The sequence below is a fragment of the Cucurbita pepo genome, chromosome 16 (genome assembly GCF_057944985.1).
Source record: "Cucurbita pepo subsp. pepo isolate OVF chromosome 16, ASM5794498v1, whole genome shotgun sequence".
NCBI classification, from domain to species: domain Eukaryota; kingdom Viridiplantae; phylum Streptophyta; class Magnoliopsida; order Cucurbitales; family Cucurbitaceae; genus Cucurbita; species Cucurbita pepo.
Window position 1 is genome coordinate 11,666,399 of NC_141813.1, and position 26,822 is coordinate 11,693,220.

The 26,822-nt window shown below is 36.1% G+C and overlaps 2 protein-coding genes and 2 non-coding genes across 5 annotated transcripts; all 4 read right to left on the reverse strand.

Annotated features, from left to right (window-relative positions):
• Nucleotides 1–190: 190 nt before the first annotated feature.
• LOC111777285 (AP-2 complex subunit alpha-1) lies at nt 191–18,616 on the reverse strand. Its single transcript, XM_023656816.2, has 27 exons — nt 18,126–18,616; nt 12,917–13,048; nt 12,204–12,329; nt 11,559–11,621; nt 11,382–11,479; nt 11,078–11,285; nt 9,402–9,473; nt 9,226–9,318; nt 8,785–8,886; nt 8,588–8,685; nt 5,987–6,068; nt 5,760–5,848; nt 5,122–5,227; nt 4,961–5,026; nt 4,554–4,660; nt 4,370–4,474; nt 4,159–4,279; nt 3,853–4,035; nt 3,487–3,717; nt 2,975–3,055; nt 2,468–2,632; nt 2,287–2,373; nt 2,072–2,197; nt 1,317–1,397; nt 1,166–1,237; nt 804–883; nt 191–726 (listed from the first exon to the last, which is right to left on the reverse strand). The coding sequence occupies exons 1-27, from the start codon at nt 18,255–18,257 to the stop codon at nt 579–581; spliced, it is 3,054 nt and encodes a 1,017-aa protein (XP_023512584.2). The 5' UTR covers nt 18,258–18,616; the 3' UTR covers nt 191–578.
• A 1,343-nt stretch (nt 18,617–19,959) lies between these two features.
• On the reverse strand, nt 19,960–20,120 carry LOC111777932 (U1 spliceosomal RNA). The gene has a single exon (XR_002812454.1). It is a non-coding gene; the product is annotated as a U1 spliceosomal RNA (small nuclear RNA).
• Nucleotides 20,121–20,319: 199 nt separating this feature from the next.
• On the reverse strand, nt 20,320–20,401 carry TRNAS-GCU (transfer RNA serine (anticodon GCU)). Its single transcript has one exon. It is a non-coding gene; the product is annotated as a tRNA-Ser (tRNA).
• A 541-nt stretch (nt 20,402–20,942) lies between these two features.
• On the reverse strand, nt 20,943–23,874 carry LOC111777602 (UDP-D-apiose/UDP-D-xylose synthase 2). Of its 2 annotated transcripts, XM_087118400.1 has the most exons (10): nt 23,463–23,874; nt 23,203–23,295; nt 22,944–23,051; nt 22,241–22,355; nt 22,015–22,148; nt 21,822–21,923; nt 21,652–21,744; nt 21,419–21,554; nt 21,211–21,331; nt 20,943–21,044 (listed from the first exon to the last, which is right to left on the reverse strand). In XM_087118400.1, exons 1-9 carry the CDS (start codon nt 23,733–23,735, stop codon nt 21,216–21,218), a joined length of 1,170 nt encoding a protein of 389 aa, XP_086974526.1. In that variant the 5' UTR covers nt 23,736–23,874; the 3' UTR covers nt 20,943–21,044; nt 21,211–21,215. The 2 variants fall into 2 exon arrangements, with proteins under 2 accessions (XP_086974526.1, XP_086974525.1); XM_087118399.1 differs by having other exon boundaries at nt 20,943–21,331; nt 23,463–23,873.
• Between the last annotated feature and the right edge of the window lie 2,948 nt (nt 23,875–26,822).

Consider the following 26,822-nt stretch of genomic DNA (forward strand, 5'->3'; position numbering starts at 1 on the left):
ACCTCTTTTACCAATAATTTTATGTGATGATTCCTCTAAACCTCGTTTCACAATGGTTGAGTATAACCTTGCCGTGCTTCAATCTGTTTAATCTGTTTAATGCTTCACTGAATTAAACAATCGTGAAATGGAATGATCAACACATGTTTTGAAATTGAATTTTTTCCTAAGGGGCAAATTTTTGAACGTGTTTAGTTCGAAACTGTAGATGGATAATTGAATCCTAAATGCAATATCTTACACGTCAAATAATACACTATAGAAATCACCCCATGAAGAACTGGGAGGAAACTGTAGTAGAACAAAGCCCTCACCAACTCCCCAATCTAAACCTAAAACCCAAAAAAAAAAAAAAAAAACGATCTCACCTTTATTTCTCGAACAAAAAAAATCTCAAGAACTCTGACCAACCCCATGATTAACTTAAAATGCAGTGCCGACCACGCTAAAACTCCGCAAGCTCTCGCATCATGGTGTCCCTCACTCGCCTTTGTATCCCCGAAATAAGGGTAGACCCAGCTGTATAATCATGTTTACAAATGTATACTGAATGAAATCTCCTGATGAATCGTCTTGTCCTAGAGCAAACCTGCTAGCATTGCCCCAGGATCTGTCGATGCTGGTGTAGCAACACTGGGATGACCTACTGGTGGTGCTGCTGATGGTGGAGTTGTTGGATGAGGTGCGGGTATACTTATTAACTGTTCCTTGATGAACTCCTTCAACCTGTAAATAAAGAACTCAGATATGGCTGTAGCACAATTGAGAGCTAAAAGAGAGCAACAGCAGGCTAAAGCACGTACTCAAAAGTCACTGTCGGATCCCCTGAGGCAACTGTCATTCGTAATTGGGTTCTGTCTGCTGGATCAGTTTCAATTCTAACCTGAATATCGAATAAAGCGGATCATTAGAACCGGGTTCGGGTAATAACTTTCCATATAAGTGAGCCTAATTTTTCAAACATAATGAGCGAAACTGCAGAAAGAGATGCCAGTCATGTCCCTTTAGGCATAGCACAGCAAAAAAACATGATCTTCGATGTAAGATGAAAGTAAATATAATAATCGTAGTGGAAATGATTATGGGCGCTGGTGTGCGTGTGCTTGGATGAGAAACTTAACCCATGAAAATAGCAACAATTTAAGAATGGAGAAGTATTCCTTACAAGGCATAGCATAGCTTGTGTACTTTCCGAGTAGAATGTTGTGCTCGCAACAAGATTATTTGGATTTGGGTCCTAAACAACCGATGGAAAAGAAAAAGGTGAATTTTGTACAAAAACTAAAAGCATGACTAAAAAAATGGCGACTACTTACAAGTCCTGGACAAACCATCAACCTTAGACTGTTGAATAAATTTGCCATCTCTAAAAGCATAAGGGGTTTTACACCTCTGACCTGCACAGTAAATGGCAATAAGAGACGAAAAATATTAGTTATATGGTTTAGTACGTTGTGCAAAAATGCCAGAACCATTTTTATTTAACACTGTAAGGTATTACTCTGTTGGCTCTCTTCTTCCTAGATGGTATAAACCATTTGTGGGACGTGTGATAGAGAGAAAAACAAAAATGACGGAAGAGGAAAGCGAGGTGGAGGCTCCACAAAAACTATTGCTTTTCTCTTTTCTTCTTGGAGCTCACTCACAAATTGTATCTGCAGGAAGCTTTTTACTGTTCGAGTCAACTAGAGAAGTATTTTCCAGTTCCTTTGCATTTAACAATTTAGTACCATCTTAAAGGGACATTCCAATGTTCCAAAGACCGAATGTAAGGATTCATCCACAAGGTTCATGTTGACAAGTAGGTAAAGGCATAATGTGGATTCAAGTACAAGTAATGGGGCATATAGACATTAAAGAATTTGCACGTGCCAAATAAAATCAGAGAAGGTAGAGAATTTGAGTTAAACTGGTATTTATGTTTCAACTCTCCACAAAGTCCTCGTGGTGTCCTTCAATGAAATTTTTGTCAGGACAAAAGACAAGTGGCTAATTACCAATCGACTCAACAAGTTTTTTCATTGGTTTGGCAAATTTTCGAATATTTAAATATAAAATATAAAAGGCTCACCACTTCTTGAAGCTTCAATGGGGGCCCTGAGAGTGACCTCCACTGAGGAAAAAACTCCTCTGCAGATACAGATATAGGCTGGAGAAATTTATTAAAGACAGCTGGAAGGCGAAGCTTCACATTTACCTACAAAGAACAGTACATACATGAGTTATTCTGGGCTGTTGCAGCCATTTAGAAGGGAAATCCCGAGTAGTCAAAAAACGAAAATTTACCAGGTCATTCCCGAACTTGTAAGAGAAATCAAGGACAGCCACATCTCTGCTTGGATGTACATTAACGACTTCAAGTGGGCATTGTACCTATCCAATCAAAGAGAAAAGCTAATGAAAGGTGAAGAGCGGTAAGGGCCTCTCAATAACCACAAGCAAATATAAACTCAGCTGCTTGTTTTACCTGTGCACGGGGAGGAATAGTATCAGGTACTAACGACAACTCCATCTTTAAATTTGAAGGAGGCAATATAATAGCCTTGACAAAGGCGAGGGGAGAAACACTCTTGTTTCCAAGAAAAAGAACAAGCCGTCCCAGGTGAGCTCGCCACTCTGCTTTAATGCCAATCTGTCGCAAGTATAATGAGAATCATTACGAGGGTTGCAAGTCTCAAGCTTTAAAACAAGTAAATAAAGCTGAGAGAAACCAGAAACATGTATTTGACAGTTTGTTCTCCAAAACAACTTGGAAAATATAATATTTAAAGAATTGCAATGAAGTCACGCATGAATGTTAAGGATGTTCTTCAACCATTCACAAATTAAGAAAAAGACGAGAACTTACTATAAAATAATTTTTAAAAATAAAAGTACAATTTTTATAAACAATTTTTCAACAGGACCCACCAGGTTCTAAAGAATGAAAACTGAATTACAAAAAAGATGCGATGAAAGTACAGGGGCAAGATACCTGAATATAGGGATCTTCGTACAGCACACCACTATCTTTCATGCACAAGGCATGGAATCTTTCAGCAATATTCCCGATCGGCTGCAAAAATATAAGATATAAATATAAATAACCACACCATCAAGCAATCAACAACATAGCAGCTGACATGCAATCAACCCAGTCAAATATCTTTAACAGCTGCAAGTATTACAAATGGTATCGACTAAAGCAGTAAGAATCAAACCATTCTAATAATAATAATTCAACAACAGATAATGATAGCAGATACAACAGCAATGTAAAGAAATGGAAACATAAATATTCTGGCATCATCTCAGAATACCATTGAAAAGTTTATCGCGTCTACTTTTCTTTATTGATAGGAATTTTCCATAGTCTCCCAGGTCTTTCCCTCTTTTGTATTACTTCGATAAATACATACCTTAGTTTCTATCAAATAAAACAAAAAATATTTCACCAATTTTTTTGGCCTCCTGGAGTTTGTTTCTCCATTAGAAGATAAATAGTACCTGAACCGAATTTGTCTGTTCTCCAACTGGAACAATAGCTCCACCGTCAACTGCATTTGCAACACCATCCATGTCGGACATTATATTTTGGGGAGCCTGGGCAGTAACACTCGGAGGACCTTCAATAGCTAGTGGACCCAAGAGATCTCCGAGGAGATCAGGTGCAGGGGGGCTAGAATCTACTTTGTTTAGAGTCCCATTGGTGTGGGATACTTCTTGGTCAGTTGAATCCTGCCATTAGGTTTGAAAATGAAGTAAATTCCCGTCTAGACCATATCAAGAAGCAATCCATTAATAGGTTCAAGCATTGAAAAGAATGCAATAATGATTTTCTGAAAAATTTAAAAAGAATAGAAAGAAACAAACCGGATAACTGCCAATGTTCGGCATCTTCACCAGAGTTAGTTGGCTGGAAGAGGGAGTTTCATTAACAGGACGCTGATCAGTTAAGACCAACACATTTGATGATTGTTGTTGAGCTCGCAACTTGATGGCACTTTGTTCTGCAGTGTCAGCTTCAGTGTCCTCAGCCTTCTTGATCAAAGCCGACTGAAGATGGAAACATTAGAGATAATATAATAACCTTCAGCTGAATAAACATTGCTGCGTACTCATCATAATCCATCACAGAAAACTGCATCTAATCAGACACTTCAAAGAAAGAATATGCACCTGTCTCTCAGGGAACTTTGGCATTTCGGCCAATATGTCCATTAGAGCTGCACCTTTCTTGCTCAGGGCTAAATATTCGACAGCACGTTGTTGTACCTCGACATCAATGCAACTCTTGTATCTAAGGAAAATAAATTTCTATTAGAGAATTTAAATTTACTGCAAGTGCTAATAAACAGGAGTTTCAATTTAAAGAGTCCGTAAGTCTCACTTGATAAATATTCCCCAAATTTGATTTTGCAGTTCCTGATCCGGGGGTTGAGTGTGCATTAAGATTTTAGCATATGTTGACAGAAGAATAGGAATGGTAGATGTACTGCAAAGAAAGTAGATTCTTTAAACAGAAAGTAATAGCTTGCTAAAGGAAGACTTAAAGTACTCTTAGGACCACTTACGAAACAGTTGGAAGCTTTTCATGTATTATTCTAAATAACTCCTTTGCACTATAACCTGGTCTACGGGCCAAAAGATGACCAAATTCTCCAAGAAGATATGCACTGACCTGTTGCATAACGAATTACATCTAAGTTGAAGACTATGATTATTATCCAAATCAATCATTAATATACAAAAAGAGGAAGGAAAAGAAATTATTGGTTGCAGTTTAGAACACCCTAATAAACGATGTTCTTGCTATACATAAGAAAATAGATGCAAAAAAAGTTACACAAAGAGCCTACGTTTTACTTCCTTTCAACTCCAAAACTATCCTCTTCCCCCAACACACACAAAAGGATACAGAAAGACAAGCTCAAAACTCGAAAACCAAAATAATAATAAAAGAAAATATCTATCTACACACCTTTACCATTGTCTCATGTATTGCAGGTTTATCCAGATATTCTCTCGCTTTTATTGCTGCATAAGGCTGATGAAATGCATAAAATCACCATCAATAATACAAAGCTCAATGACTTTATCAAGGAAACTAAATGTAAAACGGCATCAAGCAGATTAGGTTACCTGCAGATCTTCATTGTTTGTAACAAACTGCACAACACGGAACCATATGTCATCACTAACAAAATCTCCAGCCTTGTCGATCAATTGTAGAATCACATCCACATACCTAAAACACAAACCAGCTAGATACTAAGGACAAATAATGAGTAACGAATAAGATCAAACATAAAGTGAATGAAAAGCTCATATTCGCAATAACTAACTATTATATTATTTTTAGAAAAGAACAATAATTATCTATTATAATTGTAAGCATCTTTCTCTCCTAAAAATCAAGAAGAGTGGAACTCTCAATCTAATGAGTAACGAATAAGATCAAACATAAAGTGAATGAAAAGCTCATATTCGCAATAACTAACTATTATATTATTTTTAGAAAAGAACAATAATTATCTATTATAATTGTAAGCATCTTTCTCTCCTAAAAATAAAGAAGAGTGGAACTCCAAAAGATTGAGAAAGAACAGATTCTACTCCATGTTCATTAAGTCTCATAAATAACAAAGCTTGAGAACTGTCATGACATCCAAATCGGGAAAGACATCATTTCCTTCCCTCTCACTATACCAATGCTCAGTAATTATATGAGTAAGTTTCTTTCCACGTGGCTTACCAACCAAAATCAGGTATAAACTTACCAAGACAAATCAGGAGCGAACTTCTCTGCAAGAATTGCAGCTTTAAGAGACAATTCCTCACGCATTGCAAATTCTGCTGTGCTGAGGTACTGACAACGAATGTGAGTGAGTAGCAAGGCTATTTTCCAATAAAAGATGGAAAAGGTTTTGGTAACCCAAAAGGACATAAATTGAGACTGTCTATCAAGTTCATACAGTATATTTGAGATATTCAGCATGACCAATACCTGTAATAATTCTTCAACTATGTCCTTTGCATTTGAAACATCACACATACCATAAAGCAAATCAAGAGCACGTCTTCGGATGCTGAAAATATATTCACAAAATAAAGTATTGCCCAATATCTCACTTGAATTGGAAAATCAAAATACCAATGAACATCTCTTCTAGCACGGCCATATTTAAATGATATATAGATAAGACATTAAGATCAATAAACAATTAATCTGATGACATCAAAATCAGAGAGATGGACAAGAAATAAGATCTGGTGTGAACAATTAACCTTCATTCTATGTTTATGAAATTAGTCAAAATAGAATATAAATCTTTTTATTTATTTATTTATTGTTTTTATTAAAATGTTTACAAACCTTACATTTTTTTTTTTTTTTTTTTTTTTTTTTGGATATTGTAGGAATATGGGATTTCAGTCATGTTTTCGAAAAATGGATTTCTAGTGAACATGGTTGTTATACCTTTATCCTTTCTTTTTTTCTTTTCCTTCCTTTTTGAAAAGGAAAGAACTTTCGTTGATGAACTGAATATAAAAAAGAACGTGTCTTTTCATCACATTCTTTTTCCTAATCATTATACAGACAAGCAGTCCTACCAACCATAAACGTTCTTTCATTGCATTCATCCATTCTTTTTCGTTCTTTATGAAGAATTTATGACCACAAAGAAACCAAACCGGATTTTTGGACTCTTTTAACTGTACACCAGAAAAAGTTTCCCCAATACTGTGGCAACTGCATTGTTCAAAACTCGTTTATATTTTCCCAGCTTTGTTTCTTCAGAACCATATCCCCGTTTTTCAAGTACCAGTTGTTGGCATGAGAATTCATCCCAAGCTTCTTTAAAAGTAATTTCTTTGCAAACAGAAAGTGTGTAAATGTGGGGAATCGATTCACGAGTGAACAAGTGCCCACCCTTTTATCATTCCAACGTACTGTTCTGCCTTCATTCTCTGCTTCCATAATGGAGAACCACACATTCCCCTTACCATACTGGCTAGTTAATTATATGTTCATATTAATTCCTTGGAGATTGGCAAATCCATTGTTCCATTGAGACAACCACCCTTGGATAAAAATGAAAAAAATAAATAAATAAAGTATTCCTATGTCGCTCTCTTCAATTGATATCCAAAAGTTTACATTTTTGGGATCATCACCTAGAGGCATACGGATGTACATTAATGACAGATCACCCAGAGTAACTCAACATGTCAACATCCTCATCAACTCTGTTCATTTCTATACTAATGTCATGAACCAAGGATTTCACTAAATTACACCAGTGACTTGACATGGGCTCAAATGTTTTCAAAACTTCAAAATCATTTCCAACAGGCTTCAACCAATTTCATGAGTGGCTTACTAACTCTAAGTCATCAATAACCACACATAAAAAGAACTAAAGAATCCTCATGTCAAGAATTCCTTTTCATATCCATGTAATTTTTTCCCCAATGAGAAATTGGAAAAACAGAATTATTGTTTTGAATTGATCTAAAATGTAGAATAGACATTTTTTTGGTAATGACTCGTATCTGGCCCATCCCACTAGAGAGACCTAAGCCCTAACACTAGCTTTGGCAGATATCGAAGATTTCCATTTACTGAGCTAGGGACCTAGAAGCCCTATCCTCCCTATCCTCCCAGCAACACCCAAGTCCTCAGCCAATCGGGCTGAATCTCTGGGTCTTGAAGATGGACATAACTTGATCATCCATTTTAAAGATAAACTATGAAACATCTGAACCCCCACTAACATCTTTGCACCCTAACACTAGCTTTGGCAGACATCGAAGATTTCCATTTACTGAGCTAGGGACCTAGAAGCCCTATCCTCCCAGCAACACCCAAGTCCTCAGCCAATCGGGCTGCATCTCGGGGTCTTGAACATGGACAATAACTTGATCATCCATTTTAAAGATAAACTATGAAACATCCGAACCCCCACTAACATCTTTGCAACATTGTCAAAAGAATCATGAAGCCCATTGTTCTTATATACATATATATAGGAAACATATTTTCATTGATTTAAAAGCCTTTGATCATTGGAAAGGAAAAATTTGAAATTTCTTGCCTGCATGGCCAGGCTGTATTGTAAGTAATCTATTACATATAGGTTCTGAACTTCCACTAGAAACACATTACAACATCACGACGATTTGATCATAATAATTCGAAACCATCTCAAATTTTATCATTTGAAATTACATGGGTACAAAAATATAACTCTCTTTTTCTCTTTTTTCTTTTCTGTCAGGGTGCAGGTTGATCAGGGACCAACTGAGCTATTGGCCATTAGATGCTATGATATTGTCCTAGTTCTGTGGCAACATATTCCGAATTTCCAATTTCTATCAGAGACCAACCAAGCTATTGACCACTAAATGCTATGTTATTCTCCTATTTCTGAGGAAACATATTCTTAAATTCCAATTTCTTCTCGTAGAAGGACAAGTTCCTACTTACTAATGGAGACGAGCTCTTGAAAAAATATATATAATTACAGAAGACTCTGCCCTAGATTATCTAGCAAAATATTGCATTAACAAATAGAAAAGAATATTAAAAAAGATTATTACTTACCTAATATCAGGATCCTTTAAAGATGTTATGATTTGAGCTTGATGTCTTTTGATAATATCTTGAACATCTGTGACCATCAACATCCGAGTCATATTTTCCTGCACAAGAACGTAATATCAAAATTGTACCATCCTAGGTCTGGTTCTCATCACTCAATTATCAGTTAACATAAGATGATAAGGTCCACAGAAACTTACCAAGCCAAGATACCGAATATTTGGTTCGCGAACTGCAATAAACTTTCCAAGAAGAGCAACACACTGAGACATCATCTCTTTTTCAGCATCAAGGTGCATTACCTATGACAGAACAGTTTAAAGCAATAGACAACAAGGAAGTTAATATGTGAACCTTTTGATCATTTGGTCATGCATTCTTTACACAAAAGGAACTAAACAATTTGGAAAAAAGAAAACCAAAATTCTAAAAGCATCACAATATCATAGAGAACAGGGAGGATGGCCAAAACACAGCCTCCCGTCCAATTATAAATAGCAAGGAAAACTAAATGCAATTGTATCAGACAAACTAAAGCTTGCATTAACATGCATGAATAGAAAATATAGAACAAAATGCTAATTTATACATCTGATATGCATCGATTAAAATGACAATGAAGATAAAAACCGCTCACATACAAGAGCAAGGGCTTCAAACAGAACAGCATGTGACGCATTGTTCTTATTGACATTCTTCACAACATCAGTTCCCATTAAAATCCTTTGCAAGACCTGGAAGTACACCCCATTGGTTAGATGAATGGACCTGTTAAGGTATCACAAAGTTAGAGACAATATCTTAGAAACAAACCAACCTCGAACAATGACCTTCGGGTATTTGGATCTTCAATTGTTGGAAAGTACTGAAGAACCCTCATGGTTTTCACCTAAACAAAGTGAAAAAAAAAGCCAGTGAACTTGTATAAATTGAATGAAATTTCTAAGGAGAATTTCCTACACAAAGAAATCCTATAGAATGAACATTCATAATATGGAAATTAAAATTAATGAAAACTTCCAAGATCCCACGAGGATAACACTGCTTTGCTTAATTTCCATTAGGCATGATTATTTGACTGATGAATGGTATAAATATCAAAACTAACCCACAGATTATTATTAATTTTTTTTAGAAGAAAAACAAAATTTATTGTTATATGAAATAATAGAGTAAAACTCCAAACACCTAATGGCGTATTACAAGAAGGCCTTCCAAGTTGCAATTAAATAAGAAAGACAAAAATCCAAAAAGGGGTGTTTACAGTTACACCAATAAGAGCATGAAAGGTAATTAAATCAATAAATTTGTCAAAAGTATATAGAGGGTCACTGAAAATTCTGGCATTCCTTGCCCGAAAGGAACTGAAGAAGACTCAGATGAATGCAAACCATAAAGTCATCTTCACACCTCGGAAAGGATGACCCGCAAGAATGGAGGCAAGGAGATTAAATATATTACTTGACGAAGGTAAGGACCACCCAAAAGCAGCCCAAATCATAGCCCAAAATTGAGTATCAAAGGGGCAATGACAAAAAGATGACCAAGATACTCAGAATTTGATGCACACATAATACACCAAGAGGGTGAGAGATAAAGGGAGGGCATATGCCTTTGGAGTCTTTATATCGTATTAATAGCTCCAAAAATGAGCTCCCAAAGGAAAATTTTATGTTGGGTTATTGATTCATCCCACAAATTTTATGTTGGATCTCTGATGGGGGTATTGCTCCAAAATAGTGGGAAAAGACATCAGCCTTTATTCACGGTGATATAGAAGGAATTATATCCTCAAAAAATTAAAGCTTTTCTGTGGGAACCTAGTCATGAGGTGTCAATAAAGCAGACCATCTTCAAAGAATGCCCTATTTCCTTATTTCGGCAGTTTGGCTGGTGTTCTTTCACAAAACAATATTGAAACTTGGTTCTGGAGTGCTTCGGATGGAACATTTTTTACTTCCTTTGTTTTATATCTTTTCAGACATCCATTCAAGGGAGGTAAGAAGACACTGTGGCTTGCCTTTAACTGTTTCTTTTTCTGGTCTCTGGTCACTGGTGTGGAAGGAATGAGAGGATCTTCAATGATAAAATGACAAACAATTATCAATTGATGGCTTCATGGTTTTGGTTTTATTTAATGGTCTTTCTTGGTGTAAATGTTCACATCCTAGTCTTTCTTCTTTAATTTATAATTGGAGATCATTTTTGTGATCCACTATTGGTGGTAATTTTCATTCATCAATGAAATTCTCTGTTTCTTTCTAAAAAAAATCATCCTACAAAACAAATACGTGAAAAGACCCGTGAAAAAAATCATTCTTTTTTTTTTTTTTTTTTTTTTTTTTTTAGTATTGCAAGGAAAGGGCTGTTTTCATAGCAAGAAATCAACACCAGTTAACAGCGTGTCATTTGCTCACATACATAAGCATCGTAAGAACCTTTTCCAATATAGCATCCATCACATCAAAAATTCAGTAGCACAACACTACAAACCTGAAGCCAGGGAGATGGGATACCATAATATGTGTATTCTTGTGGAATATCCTGGTTCCTAGCGAGGCGCTCCAGAATTTTAACACACTTTGGAAGACAACTCCAGTAGGAGTCGTGATCATTTGATACAAGAGCAACAAGAAGGCTCATGGAAGATGTTAAAACACCTAGATCACGCTCGTCTAAAAGTTGCGCCATCCGATCCGCCCTGAATAATGTTTAAACTATACTTGATTAGAGAGAAAAGGATGGGAAACGACAAGGGAAAACATAATAGTAAAAGGGAATTTAAAATGAAGCATACCAGCCATCTACATTAACAACATCGGGATTTTTTCTATACAAACGCAGTAGACATAATGCTGCTTTTTTCCTCACGAGTGGTCTACAGCTGCTTGAAATCTAGAAAAAGAAAATCTCTTTCATATCATTTTTATCTTCTAACATCAGTTAAAAACTAAAATTTTCTCTAATTACTTACAAGTAACTTTTGAACATCTGGTGCTAATGACTCGGCAAATTCTCGCCCCCCAATATTTCCAACCTAGAGATGGATAAATAAGTCATTAAATTGTTATCTTGCACAAGAAGTCCAAAAAAAGGCCCTTTTTATTGCCCTTTTTATCCTTGAGTGTACATGAGTCGAGGTAGCGAAAATCGGGTTGTTACACTAAATCTCCAACTCGTTGAATGGAAAACCAAGTGGCAGGTAGAACAGAACTTTCTTTAAATCTCTTTTGTGAAGAATCTCTTACCGCAAAAATTTATTATAAAGAAATGAGATAGATATTTTTCATGTGTTCAAAAGTGATCTGATAAATTCTTTAAGCAGCTAAAACATGTAATAATAAGAATGTTTCACAAGAAAAAAAGAAGACGTGATAAGAATGTTTCAACAAAAAAACGACTATGATAATAAAATTTATGCAGAGATGATAATCCTTGAAGAAGTAATTGAAACTGATAGAGGGGTTTCTGAAGCTGGAAATTTTTCTAATGATAGACCAACGCATCTGATATATATATTAAAAAGATTCTACATGAAGCAAAAGAAGACAACTAAAATTTCGCAGTGAAAGAAATATAACTGGGAATTAAATTAATTGAAGACTTCCCATGTTCATACCATAGTCAGCGCAAGACATTGAAATGTTTCGTTGCGACCAATAATGTCATTGCGCACAGTATTTATCGCTAACCTCAAGAAATCATGGTTCTCATTAAGCAAACACGAAGTGACGATATAGCCAACCTGCAATTATTTTATCACACTTGAATCAATTTAAAAGTACAGTGAATTTTTAATCAATATTTATATATATATATATATATGAAGTAATAATAATAATAAACTAAAAAACTTTATCCAAGAGCTTAATTAAGTATTCATAAAAAAAATGAGAATCTATTGGAGGAACTCTCTGATTCATGTAAAGTACTAGTAGAACAAACTGATTCTGAACTTGACTCTTAATGTTAAAAGAAAATTCATCCTTTAGATGCACTATTCCGCACATAAAATTTCTTTTCAAAAAAATCTCTTGGCCTCTTTACATTTACAAGCTCAAAACTGAGAATGGCCCTATGACCATACACCTGTTCATTCAGAAACTTGTGAGTTGTCTATACCCACCAGGTGACCAAGCGGTTCTGAAACAAGGATATCTTTTTTAAATATAAGAAACTTTTTAGAACAAAGAAAAACACAGGATAAGTTTCGAGTGATGAAAGAAATACTGCATATTCAGATTCTAGCTGTATGTATTCAAAGTTTATTCAATAGTGGAGAATGAGGATAAAAGCAACTAAGAAGACAAGATACAAGGCGCAGAAACTTGCCTGCTTTTCAGGGTACTTTGGTGCAGATATAAGAGATACAGCTTCCATATGACCAAAATCCACGTCATACCCAAGCATATAAATGTAAAGTACTTTCCAGACGTACTTTTTCTTTTCGTACGGTGTCAAACTCTGTTATATGCCATTGTTAACAAATAACAGTACCATTAGTAACATAGGTAAATATTTACAAAATGTATCCAACCAGTAGACAAAAAACTAAACCATAAATGGAAACAAAAGGGAAATGTGAAAATTTTCCCATCATTCAAGGTGTTGGCATTTCACTGAAACAATAAGAATAATCATATAATACTCATATCCGTCCCTTTGGGTACATCCAATAAAATCGGAACACATATAATACTTATATCTGGACACAAGCACAGACTTGACTGAGACAAGCCATGCTTGCTATAATGTTATCTTTATTTAAAAAATAAGGTGCTTAACCCTCCGAGGTCATACTAACATACTGTGCATTGGCTGTTAAGGCTTCATAAACCTTCATCAACGGTTTTCTAATTTGTTTTGGGCAAAGGTACTTGTTTCCACTGTTGAACATATTACTTCAAATATCAATAGTATCAAATGACTATGTTGCATTCATGGAGGTATCATAGACCAAAGAACTGACGGCAATAGCCTTAAAACAGCCAAAAGAGTTTTAAAATAAAAATATATTAAAATAAATTTACAAATGACAAGAGACTCCAGTACTCTCCAAATTGGCACAAACCAAAGCAATGTCATAAATACAAAATTCCTTATGCAAAGCACTCCAAGTGGAATAAATTCCACCCCTTTTCTTCTCCTAGGAAGACTTTTTAATTCCTTCCTTATCAGATTACCCACTTCTAACATTCAGCCAAAAACTTGGCTTTCTTTTTTTCAGTAGTTGCCACACACGCATAAAAGTTACAACATGTCTTTAATCCCTCTAGGAGTGGCAAGTTCAACGTGGACGTATGCAGCAATCTCCCCCAAACGTTTCGTGCTTAAAGGGGACCAGAAGGGTAATCCACCAATTATTCATCCCATGCATCATATAACAACTTGGAAAGATACAAAAGTTAGGATTCTTTGACAATATTTTATGCACCTTGAACTCACCAATTTGGGGAGTGGCATTACATGAATGCTCAAATTTTGTGTTAGAGCATTGACACCTTAAACTCCTGTCAAATATCGTAACACTACAACATTTTATAAAAGACAATTTCATTGATAATTGAAATTTACAAAAGGGATATAATATCCATGATGTTTACAAAAGACCTTCCCAATTTGCAATGAGAGAGGTATAACTATAGGAAGTAAAAATATTATAGACAGTTTACACCAACATATAACTTGGTAAACAACATTGTCGAAAATTTTTGTCCAAGTCTATGTCTTTTCTGCGAATATTCTCTAATTTCTTTTTTTCCACATATTCCAAAAGAAAGCCATGATGAGGTTTTTCCATAGTAGGACTTCTGCATTCTTGAAAGGATGGTACACTAAGGTCATGTCCTATAGATCCTTTACCTCCCTAGGAAATGTGAGATGTCATCCGAATATATTAAGAATCGTTGTCCAAAAATTCTGAGCAATATGTGCATTGCATAAATAAGTGGCTTTGTGGTTCGTTTTCTTTCTTGCTTGATGGACACCAATTTGGAGATAGAGTGATGGAAGGCATTCCTTCTTTAAGATTTTCACTTGTGCTAATGGCTTTATGCGCTATTTCCCAAAGGAAGAACTTCACCTTTTAAGGATGATATCCTTTCCATATTGTCTTTGCTAGTGTGGGATTTATTGCTTTTACTTTTTCCCCCATGTCCATCATCAAGGATTTTGAAGAGAAGACCCCGTCAGCGCTAGGGAGCCAAGACAATGAGTCTGCTTTGTTTGACACTACCACAGGGGCAAGGTCAAGGCTTAATTCAGCCCATTTTGTTGCTTAATTATCCTTTAAATTTCCACCAAGCTTCAGGTCCCAGAATTTGTTGACAACATTCCACGTTTCTTTGATCGTGGCTTTTGTGCTATGAGAGAGCCTGTACAAAAGTAGATACCTCAAGGCTAGTGTGGTGTTTTCAATCCATGGGTTGGTCCAAAATGATGTGCTTCCTCCATCACTCACCCTATGGCAAGTTCGGTTGGTGACAAGGTTTTGATGTTTCTTTATGTATTACCAAGACCCTTTTGTAGAAGATGGAAGGGGTCGATTTTTGTTTGATGTAGGAGTATATTTGGTCTTTAAGATTTCTCCACAAGGCCTTTTCTTCATGATGATATCTCCATATCCATTTGGCGAGGAGGGCTTTGTTCTTCTTTATTGAGAAAAGACCGATGCCTCCCTTTTTTGTTGGAAGGTTTATGATATTCCATCAAACAAGGTGTGAGCCATCTTTCCACAAGTAGTTTTTTAATAATCTTTCTATATCCGCAGCCACTTTTTGTGACATTTCAAATAGAGACATGTAGTAAGTGGAGACGTTGGATAATGTGGCTTGTATTAGGGTGAGTCTTCCACCTTTTGAAGTATAACATGATGACCATGTTGACAGCATTCTTTCTATTTTTTCAATAATAATCTTCCAAAAGGAAAAAGATTTGTGGTTTCCTTTTAGAGGTAGTTCTAGGTACATTTTCGGCCATTCTCACTTTTTACAACCATATATGCTAGCAAATTCTTCAATAATCTTTGTGCTAATATTAATGTCCATGATCTTTGTTTTTTTGGAGATTGATATTTTGTCCAGAGAATCATTCGACAATTTTTACCATCTCAATCATGTTTCTTATGGAAGAGGCATCCGCCAAGTCAAAAAATTGTGTCGTCCGCGAACGTAAGGTGGTTGATGCTTAAGCCTTCATTACCAAACTGAAAACCTTTTATCTGCCCTTGATATTCTACTTTTGTCAGTAGGCAATTGAGTCAGTCCATTACCATGATGAAAAGAAAAAGGGATAGTGGATCTCCTTGTCAGAGACCCCGTGTGACATAAATCTTCCTTCTCGGTCTTCTATTGATGATGATGGAGAAGTTTGTGGATGAGACGCGTCCTTTTATCCACCTTCGCCATTTTGAGCCAAAACCTTTTGCCACAAGAATGTTTTCGATGAAAGTCCAATCAACCTTGTCGAAGGCCTTTTCCATGTCAAGTTTGATGACTACACCTTTTTGTTTCTTTCTTCCCATTCATTTTTGAGTTTGATTGCCATGAGGGATGCATCAAGAATTTGTCGCCTTTTTTTATGAGAAAATCAAATCTTTCATTAACGAAAAATGAAAGAATACAAAGGCCATACAAAAAGAAAGGCCATACAAGACCAATAAGATAATTACAAAAGGCCTTAGAGACTGAGCCCAAATGAAGATATAGAACATAACAAGGTATCCTCTTTAGGTCTCTTAATCCCTAAAAATTCTTCTGTTCCTCTCAACTCAAAGGCCCCACAAATAAGCCCAATAAGATAATTACAAAATTCCTTGGAGACTCAATCCCAAAGGGAGACCTGAAACCTAATAAGAGGGTCCGGTCCTCTTTAGGACTCTCAACCCCTGAACTTTTTGATTTTTTTTTTTTTTTTTTTTTTTCCTTCTAACTCAAAGACCCTACAACTTGCACAACCACAGCAATTCACAAGAAATACCCCTTATCACAAAAAGGACAAGTGAAGCAAGAGTTCCTCAATCAAAGAACTATACCCTCTAGGTCGAGTTAAATGAAAATCAAATGCCTAAAAGAAAAATAGCTTCAAACTGAGAAAGTGTAGTCATAGCTCCAAAAAATGTGGTGCAATCCTCAGCCGCGTGCTTGTAGAGGATACAACATTGTGACACTAACAGACCCATCGACTTCCTCGCAACACAATCCGAGGTATTAACTCTCCCATGAAGGAAACAAAAAAAATTTAACCATCTTGGGAATTTTAACCTTCATAGTGAGGAAACGAAGGAAAAGTAGGCAGAAAGGGGTTCACCGAGCAACTAAAAAAAGGAACTACAAGATAACCCATCGGCATCAGCAAAAGTGGGACCCCAAAAATGATAATCCCTTTACTAAGACTAACCAAAACCTCCCCAATCAAATATAAGAGGGCCACTGTATCTATTGTTTTACTATCGGACAAAGGACAACATAAACCAAGAGAAAGACAGGATGCGTTCCCTGAAGATGGAAGGATGGCCACCAAATGGTTCCTCTGGGAAGAAAGGAAGTATAATCGAGGAAAACAAAAGGCAGAGGCTCTATCTCCTAACCACCTATCCTCTCAAAAAAATAGGTATGCATCTTATTCCCCACTGAACACTGAACAACAAAAGAGAAAGAGGAAACTCTGCCTAAAATAACTTTCCACGGATGTGCCTTATAAAATCCTACTCAAGATCCACGCAAAAGTTCATTGCTTCATTTACACAGCGTACACACACAGATTTCCCATGATGTTCCAATAGCAGTTACTAGATTGTACCCATTTACCATCATGTGAATCCAAGTTGCATTGCATGTTCAACAAACCTTCCAATTTAAGAAGTTCAACAACAAGCAATGAATCAAGAAGGACCATCTTCCAAAGCTAAGTACTCTACGGCTCGTCCCAAAGCCACTTAAATAAAATCAGTCACTTTCGATGTATACAATATCATTAGCCAAGTGCAGAGACCTCGCACAGAGACTGATGACTCGAGTCCTTGCTTGATTCTTTCTAAACTGTTATCTTTTTCAAGTAAAGGGTCGACGACTCGTCATTTAAGACTTCTTTAGTAATTTATAACAGAGTATGTAGCTTACATAATGAACACTCTTTATGGAAAGGCAATGTATCCATAGACAGCTTAATTAACTCACTGCTTGCAACCAAAATATTATTTCATCATTCGCTGAGCAAACTATCGTAGTTCACTCGAGGTAAAAATATTATCAAAAGAATTTCCTAAAATACCACGGTGCATGCTAAATGAACCGGAAGGAAAAAAACAAAAATCGGAAACTCTATGAATATAGTTTTCCTTCCAGCTCATAATCACATCATGTATTCGGTACCTACATTTCCTCTTGAAACAATTTAGAACGCAAAACCACGCAGGCAATTAGGTAATGGCATGATTTCCACAGCTCTTTTGAACAAAAGCAACCACTAGCAAAACATGGAATAGAGAGCCAGAATTACAATCATATATCATGTTATGATGCAAGTAAAAGCCAACCCTAACCTTCTCGTTCTTAAACCTAGTGCGGACATTTCCAAGCTCCTTGTCGACTCGGAGCCTCTCCTGCTCTTTATTCTGACAATTACGAATGTCACTGATGAAAACGGAGAGGCCTCTCATACCGGACAATGCCATCTCCGCTCAGATCCAGCGGGAAAGACACGGTCTCTTCAGTTCCCTACCTAGATCCCCGCGCTCCACCAGCGGATCTGATGGAACCAAGCGGCACAGCTACTCGAAAGAAGACGGAACTGCAATTCAAACTTCGGATAACAACCGAGCAACAATTCAAATATCCGTAGCTTGATCCAGAACAAACAGCGAGGAATGTAGAGATGAAAAAGAAGATCGAGATATTGATGGAGTGAGGGAAATTGGCAAAGCGGTCGACGGGAAGTGGCGGGCAGCAAAGACGACTTTTATTTTACCTCCATCAAAGCCTGAAATTTCAACCAGAAATGATCCCCTCATCAAATTCTTTGTTCTATTTTTTCTTTTCTTTTTTTTTTTTTTTTTTCTAACGCACTCGCTGGAGTTTTGTTTAATCCGTATTTACAGTTTAAACTAAAAAAAATTAAAGTCGCTTTTCTCAATTATTAAATACTTTTTTTTCTTTTTTTGGTTATATTTCATCACCTTAATTAAATTTTGTCTGTACATTTTAATTTAAGGACTATTGCTTGCTGTATATTGTTAACTTTTTGTCTTAATGTACCTAAAAATTAAATTACAATTTTAATACTTAAATATTATAAATTTTAATTTTGTCATTCAATTAATTTAGCCATATTTTATCGACTCCAAATATTAAAAATTAATGACTGACTTTAAAATTTTTAAATTTTAATTCTCCAGTCAAAATAACTATGGTATTGTTAAAATTTTCATAAATTAATGAATTTAAAATTTATGTGAAATTTTCTAACTCCAGTAATTATATAAATTTATTAAAATTTAGATTTAATCTCCTTAAAATAACTTTTTTTTTCAAATTTATCTGGGAAGTGGGTGTTCTGTGTTTCATTTCTCTCTCCGCAACATATTGATTATTAGATTTAATCTCCCTACAATAACTTTTTTTTTTTTCAAATTTATTTGGAAAGTGGGTGTTCTACTTGTGTTTCGTTCTTCTCTCCAACAAATTGATCAATCAATTTGACAATAACCAAAAAATGACTATTAATCCTGTACCAAAAAATGACTATTAATTCATGCTCCTCTCACTAGAGTACAGTACATGTCTCCGTGCATATCAATCTATTACTCGCGTCTCTGTCAGGTAAAATATGACAATTCGAATAAAAAATCTACTTAGAAAAGTTTGAAGGAAATTAAATCAACAACATACGATTGTAGTTCTGCCATGTCAAGGCAGAAGCTGCGAGTTCGAGCTTTGTCAGTCTCGATGGATCCAAATCCAATAAAAAAAAATACATCAATTCATCAGAGAGAAAGGAATACATGAGTGAGCGTTGAGTGAGCGTGTTCCAGTCCCGGAATCGGAATCGCCGTCCGCCACCTACATTAATGGGCGGCCGACCGGTGGATTCCTGAATTAATGAGACGGCGATTCAAACATACAATGATTGGTGGTCAAAACTAATGATTGCAGTGGAGACCACATCCTGCAGAATGGGGCCTGGGTCGCCGCTGAGTTATGATTTATGAAGATGGTGGTGATAGATGCCCATTGCTCAAGCCACCCAGGAGCCGTGAAGGCTAATTTATGCGGCGGCATTTAAATTTTTATTCAACCCCGCCTCCATCTTGCTCAATCTACAAACCGGGAAGGGGCGAACAATTTGGGCCGAGAAGAAGGTTTGAAATTCAAAATTGGGCAGGGGCCGCGCGAACGCAGGCCCCCACTACCACAAATTATGACGTAGGCTCTGCCTCGTGGGCAGACCTTAGGCGGGCACCCCTCCGAAGTGCAATGGAGGTCACCAACCTAGGACATGGGCCTCCATGATCGCCCATTGACCCCGTCCAGGTAAGTATGTTTACCCGTCCCCACTTCCTTCTCTTTTATAATCCCACTGCTACGCTTTCCTTCCACTCACTTTCGATGTGGGACTCGAAAATAGATGAATTCAGAACAATGCCATCTAAAGCATCCCGAAGCTGGGAGAGGTAACAGACATAGTAATGGCAGCGTTTTGTTTGAAGAAAAAAAAAAAAAAAAAAAGGAAAAAATAATCGTCGCCTGAGAGATTCGAACTCTCGCGGGGAAACCCCATGTACTTAGCAGGCACACGCCTTAACCACTCGGCCAAAGCGACCTCAGTTGGGAAATCAAAACAACTATTACTATTTCATCTTATGTGAAAACAAAAGCTTTTCTACTTTTAACTTTTATCCCTCACAACTTCAAAAACAATTTCGCTCCCCCTTCCTTTCAACAAAAAATACTTAAAATCCTTTTCTAACGTTTCCAAACTACGAGAACGTTAAACCAAACTATATAGTTGTGTCTCGAAAACAAAAATTGAGACCCAAACTTTACCATATCGTTTAGGTCACAGTCATTATGTCCAAAACTGTAAGCTCCAACCACACCGCTAGCAGATATTGTCCAAACTTTTCGAGCTTCCCCTCAAGGTCATATAAAGAATGTTTCATTTCCCTCCCTTTTCAGTCGATGCATTCATTTCCCTTTTCAGTCGATGCATGATCTCGCAATCTATCCTCTTCAGAACCCACATTCGGTCCTCTTTGACATTACTCACGTGGTTCAAGTTTTCTTTATTATTTTTTTTCGTGTAATTTAGTCTTATTCTTATGATTAAGATAGAAACATATTTAGTAAATTGGATGAGCAAAGACAGAAAAGTAGTAGATTACTTTGTATTATCCTCCCTCAACTTGTAGTCCAAGCTTGAAATTCGACGATTATACATATAATATCGAGTCCTCCACATATCCCTATCCATGACCAAACTAACACATTTCAGAATCAAGAAGGAAAAAAAAAAAAAAGAATTGGAAAAGCTTGGACACAGCCACATATTACAAATAAAACTCCTCCTGTAAGAGCCCTGAAAACAAAAACAAAAACAAAAAAAAATGACCAAAAAGAAAAGAGCATCACATTCTCTAGCTGGTTGCAGCTGGTTTTGCTGTCGCCTGCTTGATCGCCTCAGCGTATGTTCGATGTTGATAGGTCAGAGTTGATTCCAGCAGATCCCACAGTGACGTCTTTGGGTTCCAACCTGAACACAGTTGGGGAACTTTCATTCAAATCACTATATTCATAATCCAATGATCATACCAAATGAAATGAGATGAGCATCCCCTACCAAGTTGCTTATTGATGATGGTCATATCAGGAATTCTCTTGTCACTGTCGTCATAACCCACGCCGTAGAATTCTTCAGAGCTTATATCGATTGTCGGTTTCTCGAGAGAAGGTTCCCCGCTTACCTTTGCATAAACCTATCGAAGTCCAAGCAAACAACTTCTTACCTTTCTTCTTCATCAAACAAAAGCAAAAGAAAACTAAAATTTAAAACCAAAAACGCTTCTCCCTCACCTCGGTCATCATTTCGGCGAGCTGCTTCACTGTTACTTCATTGTTGGGATTGCCCACATTGAAGATTTGGCCATTGGCCCTAGCTGGGTTTTCCTGGACAGGCAATAAACAAATTCAGATACAAAAGACCTTCGGGTTCGATATCAAAGAAAAGCAGAGGAATGTCGTACAATCATCAAAAGAACTGCTTCAATTGCATCTTTGATGTATATAAAAGTTCTTTGGGATTGGCCACCATCCACGAGCTTCAGTGGCTCGTGGCGTAGGAGATTCTGCAAAATCAGAAAATCAAACACCGTCAATCTTCAAAGCGAGAGTCACTAGGAGAAGTAGAAGCCAAAGCAGAAAACTAGCAGTACATACATTGCTAAAGCAAGCTAAAACTCTCGGAACACCCTCACTTGGGCCATCAATGCCAGGAATGAAGTCCATCCTTGGACCAATCCAGTTGAAGGGTCTTACAATTGTAAAATCCATCCCATTTTCCGCACCCTCAGCTGTGAAAAAACAAGAACAAGGGCTAAGATCTGCCCATTTTTCGAGTACTGATTCCCATAAAGCCACAGAGTATACAAGTAAGAAAACTAACCATAAATCAGCCTCTCAATCAATTGCTTCGCACACGCATAGGACCATCTTTGCTTCTCAATGGGACCAAAGATGCAAGGAGATGAATTCTCACTCAAAACATAATATGCTGGATCCTATCATAAACAAATTACTACAATATTCAACTTCTTCTCATCAATTAGGCTATTGTAAGAGGACGAGACCAGAAAGTCGCATTAAGAACACTAAAAACCAAATAAATGAACAGATAACATTGATAAACACAGGCAGATAGAAAAAGAAATCTCGGTCATCTTTTAAAACATTTAAGCCCCATATTTCCAATCAAGAAAAGAAAATCAATTTGCCAAATAGTTTCATTGCAAAATTAACAAGTACAATGCCATTCATAATCTACATTTCAGCCAAATAAGGAATCAAAGCACACAAACATCCACATTGTCATGCAAACCACAGTATTTTGTATAGAATTTTCAATTTCAAGATCTGACAGATTTTTTACAGCAACATGAAGAAAAACAAGATGCTGTTTCTACTTTCATTTCAGTTTCAAATTCTTCAAATCTTTCATGGCCATTCAAAGAAAGTTTCCTAACGACTTTGCAAGATCCAGGACATTGCATTGTCATTTAACAAGGCAAAAGTGATTATAGATCGAAAGGATTGAAGGAATTTATATATAATAAGAGGAAAAAGAAAGAAAGCAGAAAGAGATGGCTTACCTGACGAAGAGGGCTATCTTTTGGAAGAAAGCTTCCAATCGTCTTACCGTACACTTCGCAAGTTGAAAAGTGAATGAGACGCTTGTTGTTGCCAGAACAGTATTTAACCTTTGAAAAGAAAGCACATTAAATCAAACACGCCAAATCACAAATTCTCAACGATAACCAAATTTTTTGAATTGAGAAGTAGCGCACACATGCAAATCAAAACATCAAGAAACGATAATTAGAAAGAACGAGTAAAGAATCGCATACACACCACAGGAATTGCGTCAATGAAATTGCTGTAGATTGTGTCAAGCGGTCGCGTATTGTAGTCCGCAGGCGTACAGATCGCAGCAAGATTTATCGTCTACATAAGCCAAGGAAAATTCCAATCACGAAACATCTCATAAAACACGATATTAAAACTTAAACAAATGACAATGAGCATTTGCTCAGAATCCACAATAGACCCGAAGAATAACCAATTGTTCAAACAAGCCAAAACAAAAATTGAACAATTCATAGAATTCGAACCAGATCCGCCATTCGAATGAGGCTCTCGAGCCTGGAATCGTTCTTGATATTGAGACGGTGGAACTGAATACGATCGGCCCAGGGGAGCGAATCGGGCTCAAGAAGATGCTTAATCTTGTCATTATAAACATCAAGAGCAAGCACCTTATGAGGGGTTTCAGCCATAAGCTTCTCACAGAGGTGAGAGCCAATGAAGCCACCAGCGCCAATCATGCAAATGGTGATTGGCTTAATGGGGTTGCCATCCAGATCTACCCTCTTCTCGGACGCCATTGTTGCTATGCTACTCTGCAGATCTAGACTGAAAATCCCGTTGTGTTGTAAGAAATCTTGCGGGAAAGGGGAAGAAAGCTTGAAGAAATGGGTTGTGAGGGAGAAATGAGAGGCTGAGCGTATTTATTGAGATTGAAAGAGTAGGAACCAGAGAGCGAGAGAAAAGGCGGACGAGAGGCGAGTGTGTGAAAATGCCACCGTCCACCGGGGAGTATAAAACTATCGCTACTCGCTCTCTGGGAGTGGACACGTGTTTTCTAGGTCTGTCAACGGAAGAGTAAAATAATCGAAAACAAATTGGAATTTAATTAAATTTAGGACTATAACTTTACGAATTAACCACGCTAATCGTTTTTTACATCCTCTAATCACAAGATTAGGGGTTAAAAATATATTAAATAAATAAATTGTTTATTTGATCAAATTATTTTCATAAGTCTAAAATTAAATAATATAGTAAAATTGTTAAAAATAATTTATTTATATAAAATTATCGTAAAGTTTCTCATGTAACGCTAAATACAATTAATAATTGTTGGTAAACACGTGCTTCAAATAGACATATACATGTATACACGTATTTAGATTTATAGATTATTTATTAAATATTAAGAGAAATGGGTTTAATTATTTAAAAAAAAAACAATATGATTTGTTTTTTTATTTATTATTATTTATTAAAGAAATGACTGCATTTAATTAATTCATTTGAAAATTCAAGTTATAGATTATTTTTTTTTATATTAATTTGTTTCATAATTTTCGGCTTCTTAGGATAACATTTTAAATTCTCAATAAATGTTAAAAATATTTTTGTAATTTTTTAAAAAAGGAAAATATAAGCTTTATTTTTAAAAACAAAAATAATGGTGTTTGTTAAAACATATTTAGCTAGTTAAAGAAAATGTTTACAAAAATGTAAGTCAAAATGAGGGTAAATACTCATGTGGGTTGATATTTTTATATTTATTTCTATTTAAAGAACGCTAAAAATAAAATAAAATAAAATAAATAATATATTAACTCCTAAAGCTTTACGAAATTCATTAAAAAAAAATATTGAACACAAAATTAAAACTTCGATTTTGAAAATTAAGTTTATATTTAATATCCAAAATATATAATAAATTCTTAAAACTTTTAATATATATTTTTTATATTAAATACATCTTTAAATAGGATGTATGCCAAGTTGTTGATTTATTTTACCTTATTTTTTATTTTTTATATGTAATAAATTGATTAATTTAATTTTTTTTAAATATGACGCAAGATTGGAATTTCAAGTAAAATTAAATAATAATTAAAAACAAATTAAAATAATGGGGTCCACTGCATCACTAAATTGCGCCGTGTCGCCGCTTAGGATCCAATCGCTGTGAGCACCGGCAGACAACTGAGAAATGTAGAGTTTGAGCCACGCGACTAAATAGCGCGTTGGGAAAATAAACCAACGCGCCAATGTCGGTTATCCCGTGGCTTATAAATTTATGTCTTCTTTTTTCATGTGGTTGTGGTTGTTCTTAACTTCATAAATCCACAATTTTCTCGTTCTCAATTTCTCTTTTAAAACTGCAAAATATAATCTTGAATTATAGAATTAAACTATTGATTTAGGATTTTAATTACCACTTAACATTGGGTCTCTAAATTAAATAATCACAAATTGGAAGATTAGTTTATGTTACGTGGTAAAATAGTCAGTTTTATAGTGACATAAGTTAATTCAATGATATTGTATGTATGTATCTAACCACACAAAGTGATTCAATCAAATTTCATCATGAGCACATGTGATAAGGAATCACTGCAAGAGAAGTAAGATTCATCATTCCCGAACGCAGCATACAACTCTCCGTTGTATTGCGCTCTCCAAGTGTGTTTGTTTCCCCCTTCTTCCTTACCATGGCAAGTCTTTGTGGAATAACTCCGATGATAAGAAAAAAGAAGGCGTTAAGAAACCCTCCTGGCCCAACCGTAGACACTCTAAAATCTTTTTTTAAATCTCCTAGTCCTTGCGGAAGAAAGGAAAAAGAATTTCACATTCTTCCTTTCGTTTTCGGGAAGGGAGGATTAAGAAAATCCTATTGATTGGAGCTTTCTCCAGACTTCCGGGAAAAGCATGAAAAAAAAGGTTCGAATGGTACGATCCCTTCGTCAACCTAGAATGAAAGGGGCGATCTCATAGTTCTTGGTATGCAAGAACACTTATTTGAAATTCCACTTTAAAAGTAAGATCGACCCTCTCAAACTTGAATGTTTCTAAACATGTAGTCTAAGCTATATAGAATTGCACTTTAAAAGTAAGATCGACCCTCTCAAACTTCACGGAAAAGAACTATTTTTTTTTTTCACTACATTTTTCAAATCTCATCTACAAACATAATATACAAGCCTTAATGAAATTGAGACAAGGCTGGTATATTTGGGCCCTAGGCTCATTGGAGTGTGGGGATAGTGTATTGAGCTTCATATGAGAAGCCCAGGACCATGAGAATCTTCCAATCGACCCTGTCTTACCCATTTATTCTCAGCCCTGTTTGTTAGCTTGTATAGCTTTTAACGCCCACATAAATATACCAAAGACTTGAAAAGAAAAGAAAGCAAGTTCCTTCCCAGTTCCCATTTGACACATTAGCGATAAACAATCGAAAAAGAGTGTTATTCAAAAGCTATAATATGTAGTGAAGACAGAGGCCCAGAGGGGACGACACCTGACGAAGCTCCCATGCAGAAACAGAGCTAAGTGTCATTTTGATGATACAAAATGTGTTACTTTGGATTCTCCAGTCCCATTTCCTCAGCAATTCGCACAACCCTTTTCCTTTTTCATTCTCATAATGAGTTGCACAAGAGAAGCCTCTTCCTTTTCTCTTTCCTTTCACATCCCCTGTTTTGTTCCGACTGCACACCTTCAGCTACCCATGGCCACCAGGCCATTTACTCCCTCTTGTCCCTTTCGTTTCACCACGTGTATTGCTTTCTTGACAGCTTGTTTTAACTTTTTTCTGTTTTAAAATCCCCCCTAAGTCATGGGTTCTCCTCGTTCTTCTTTGATTTTCTTGATCTCAACTTCTTCACTCCTTA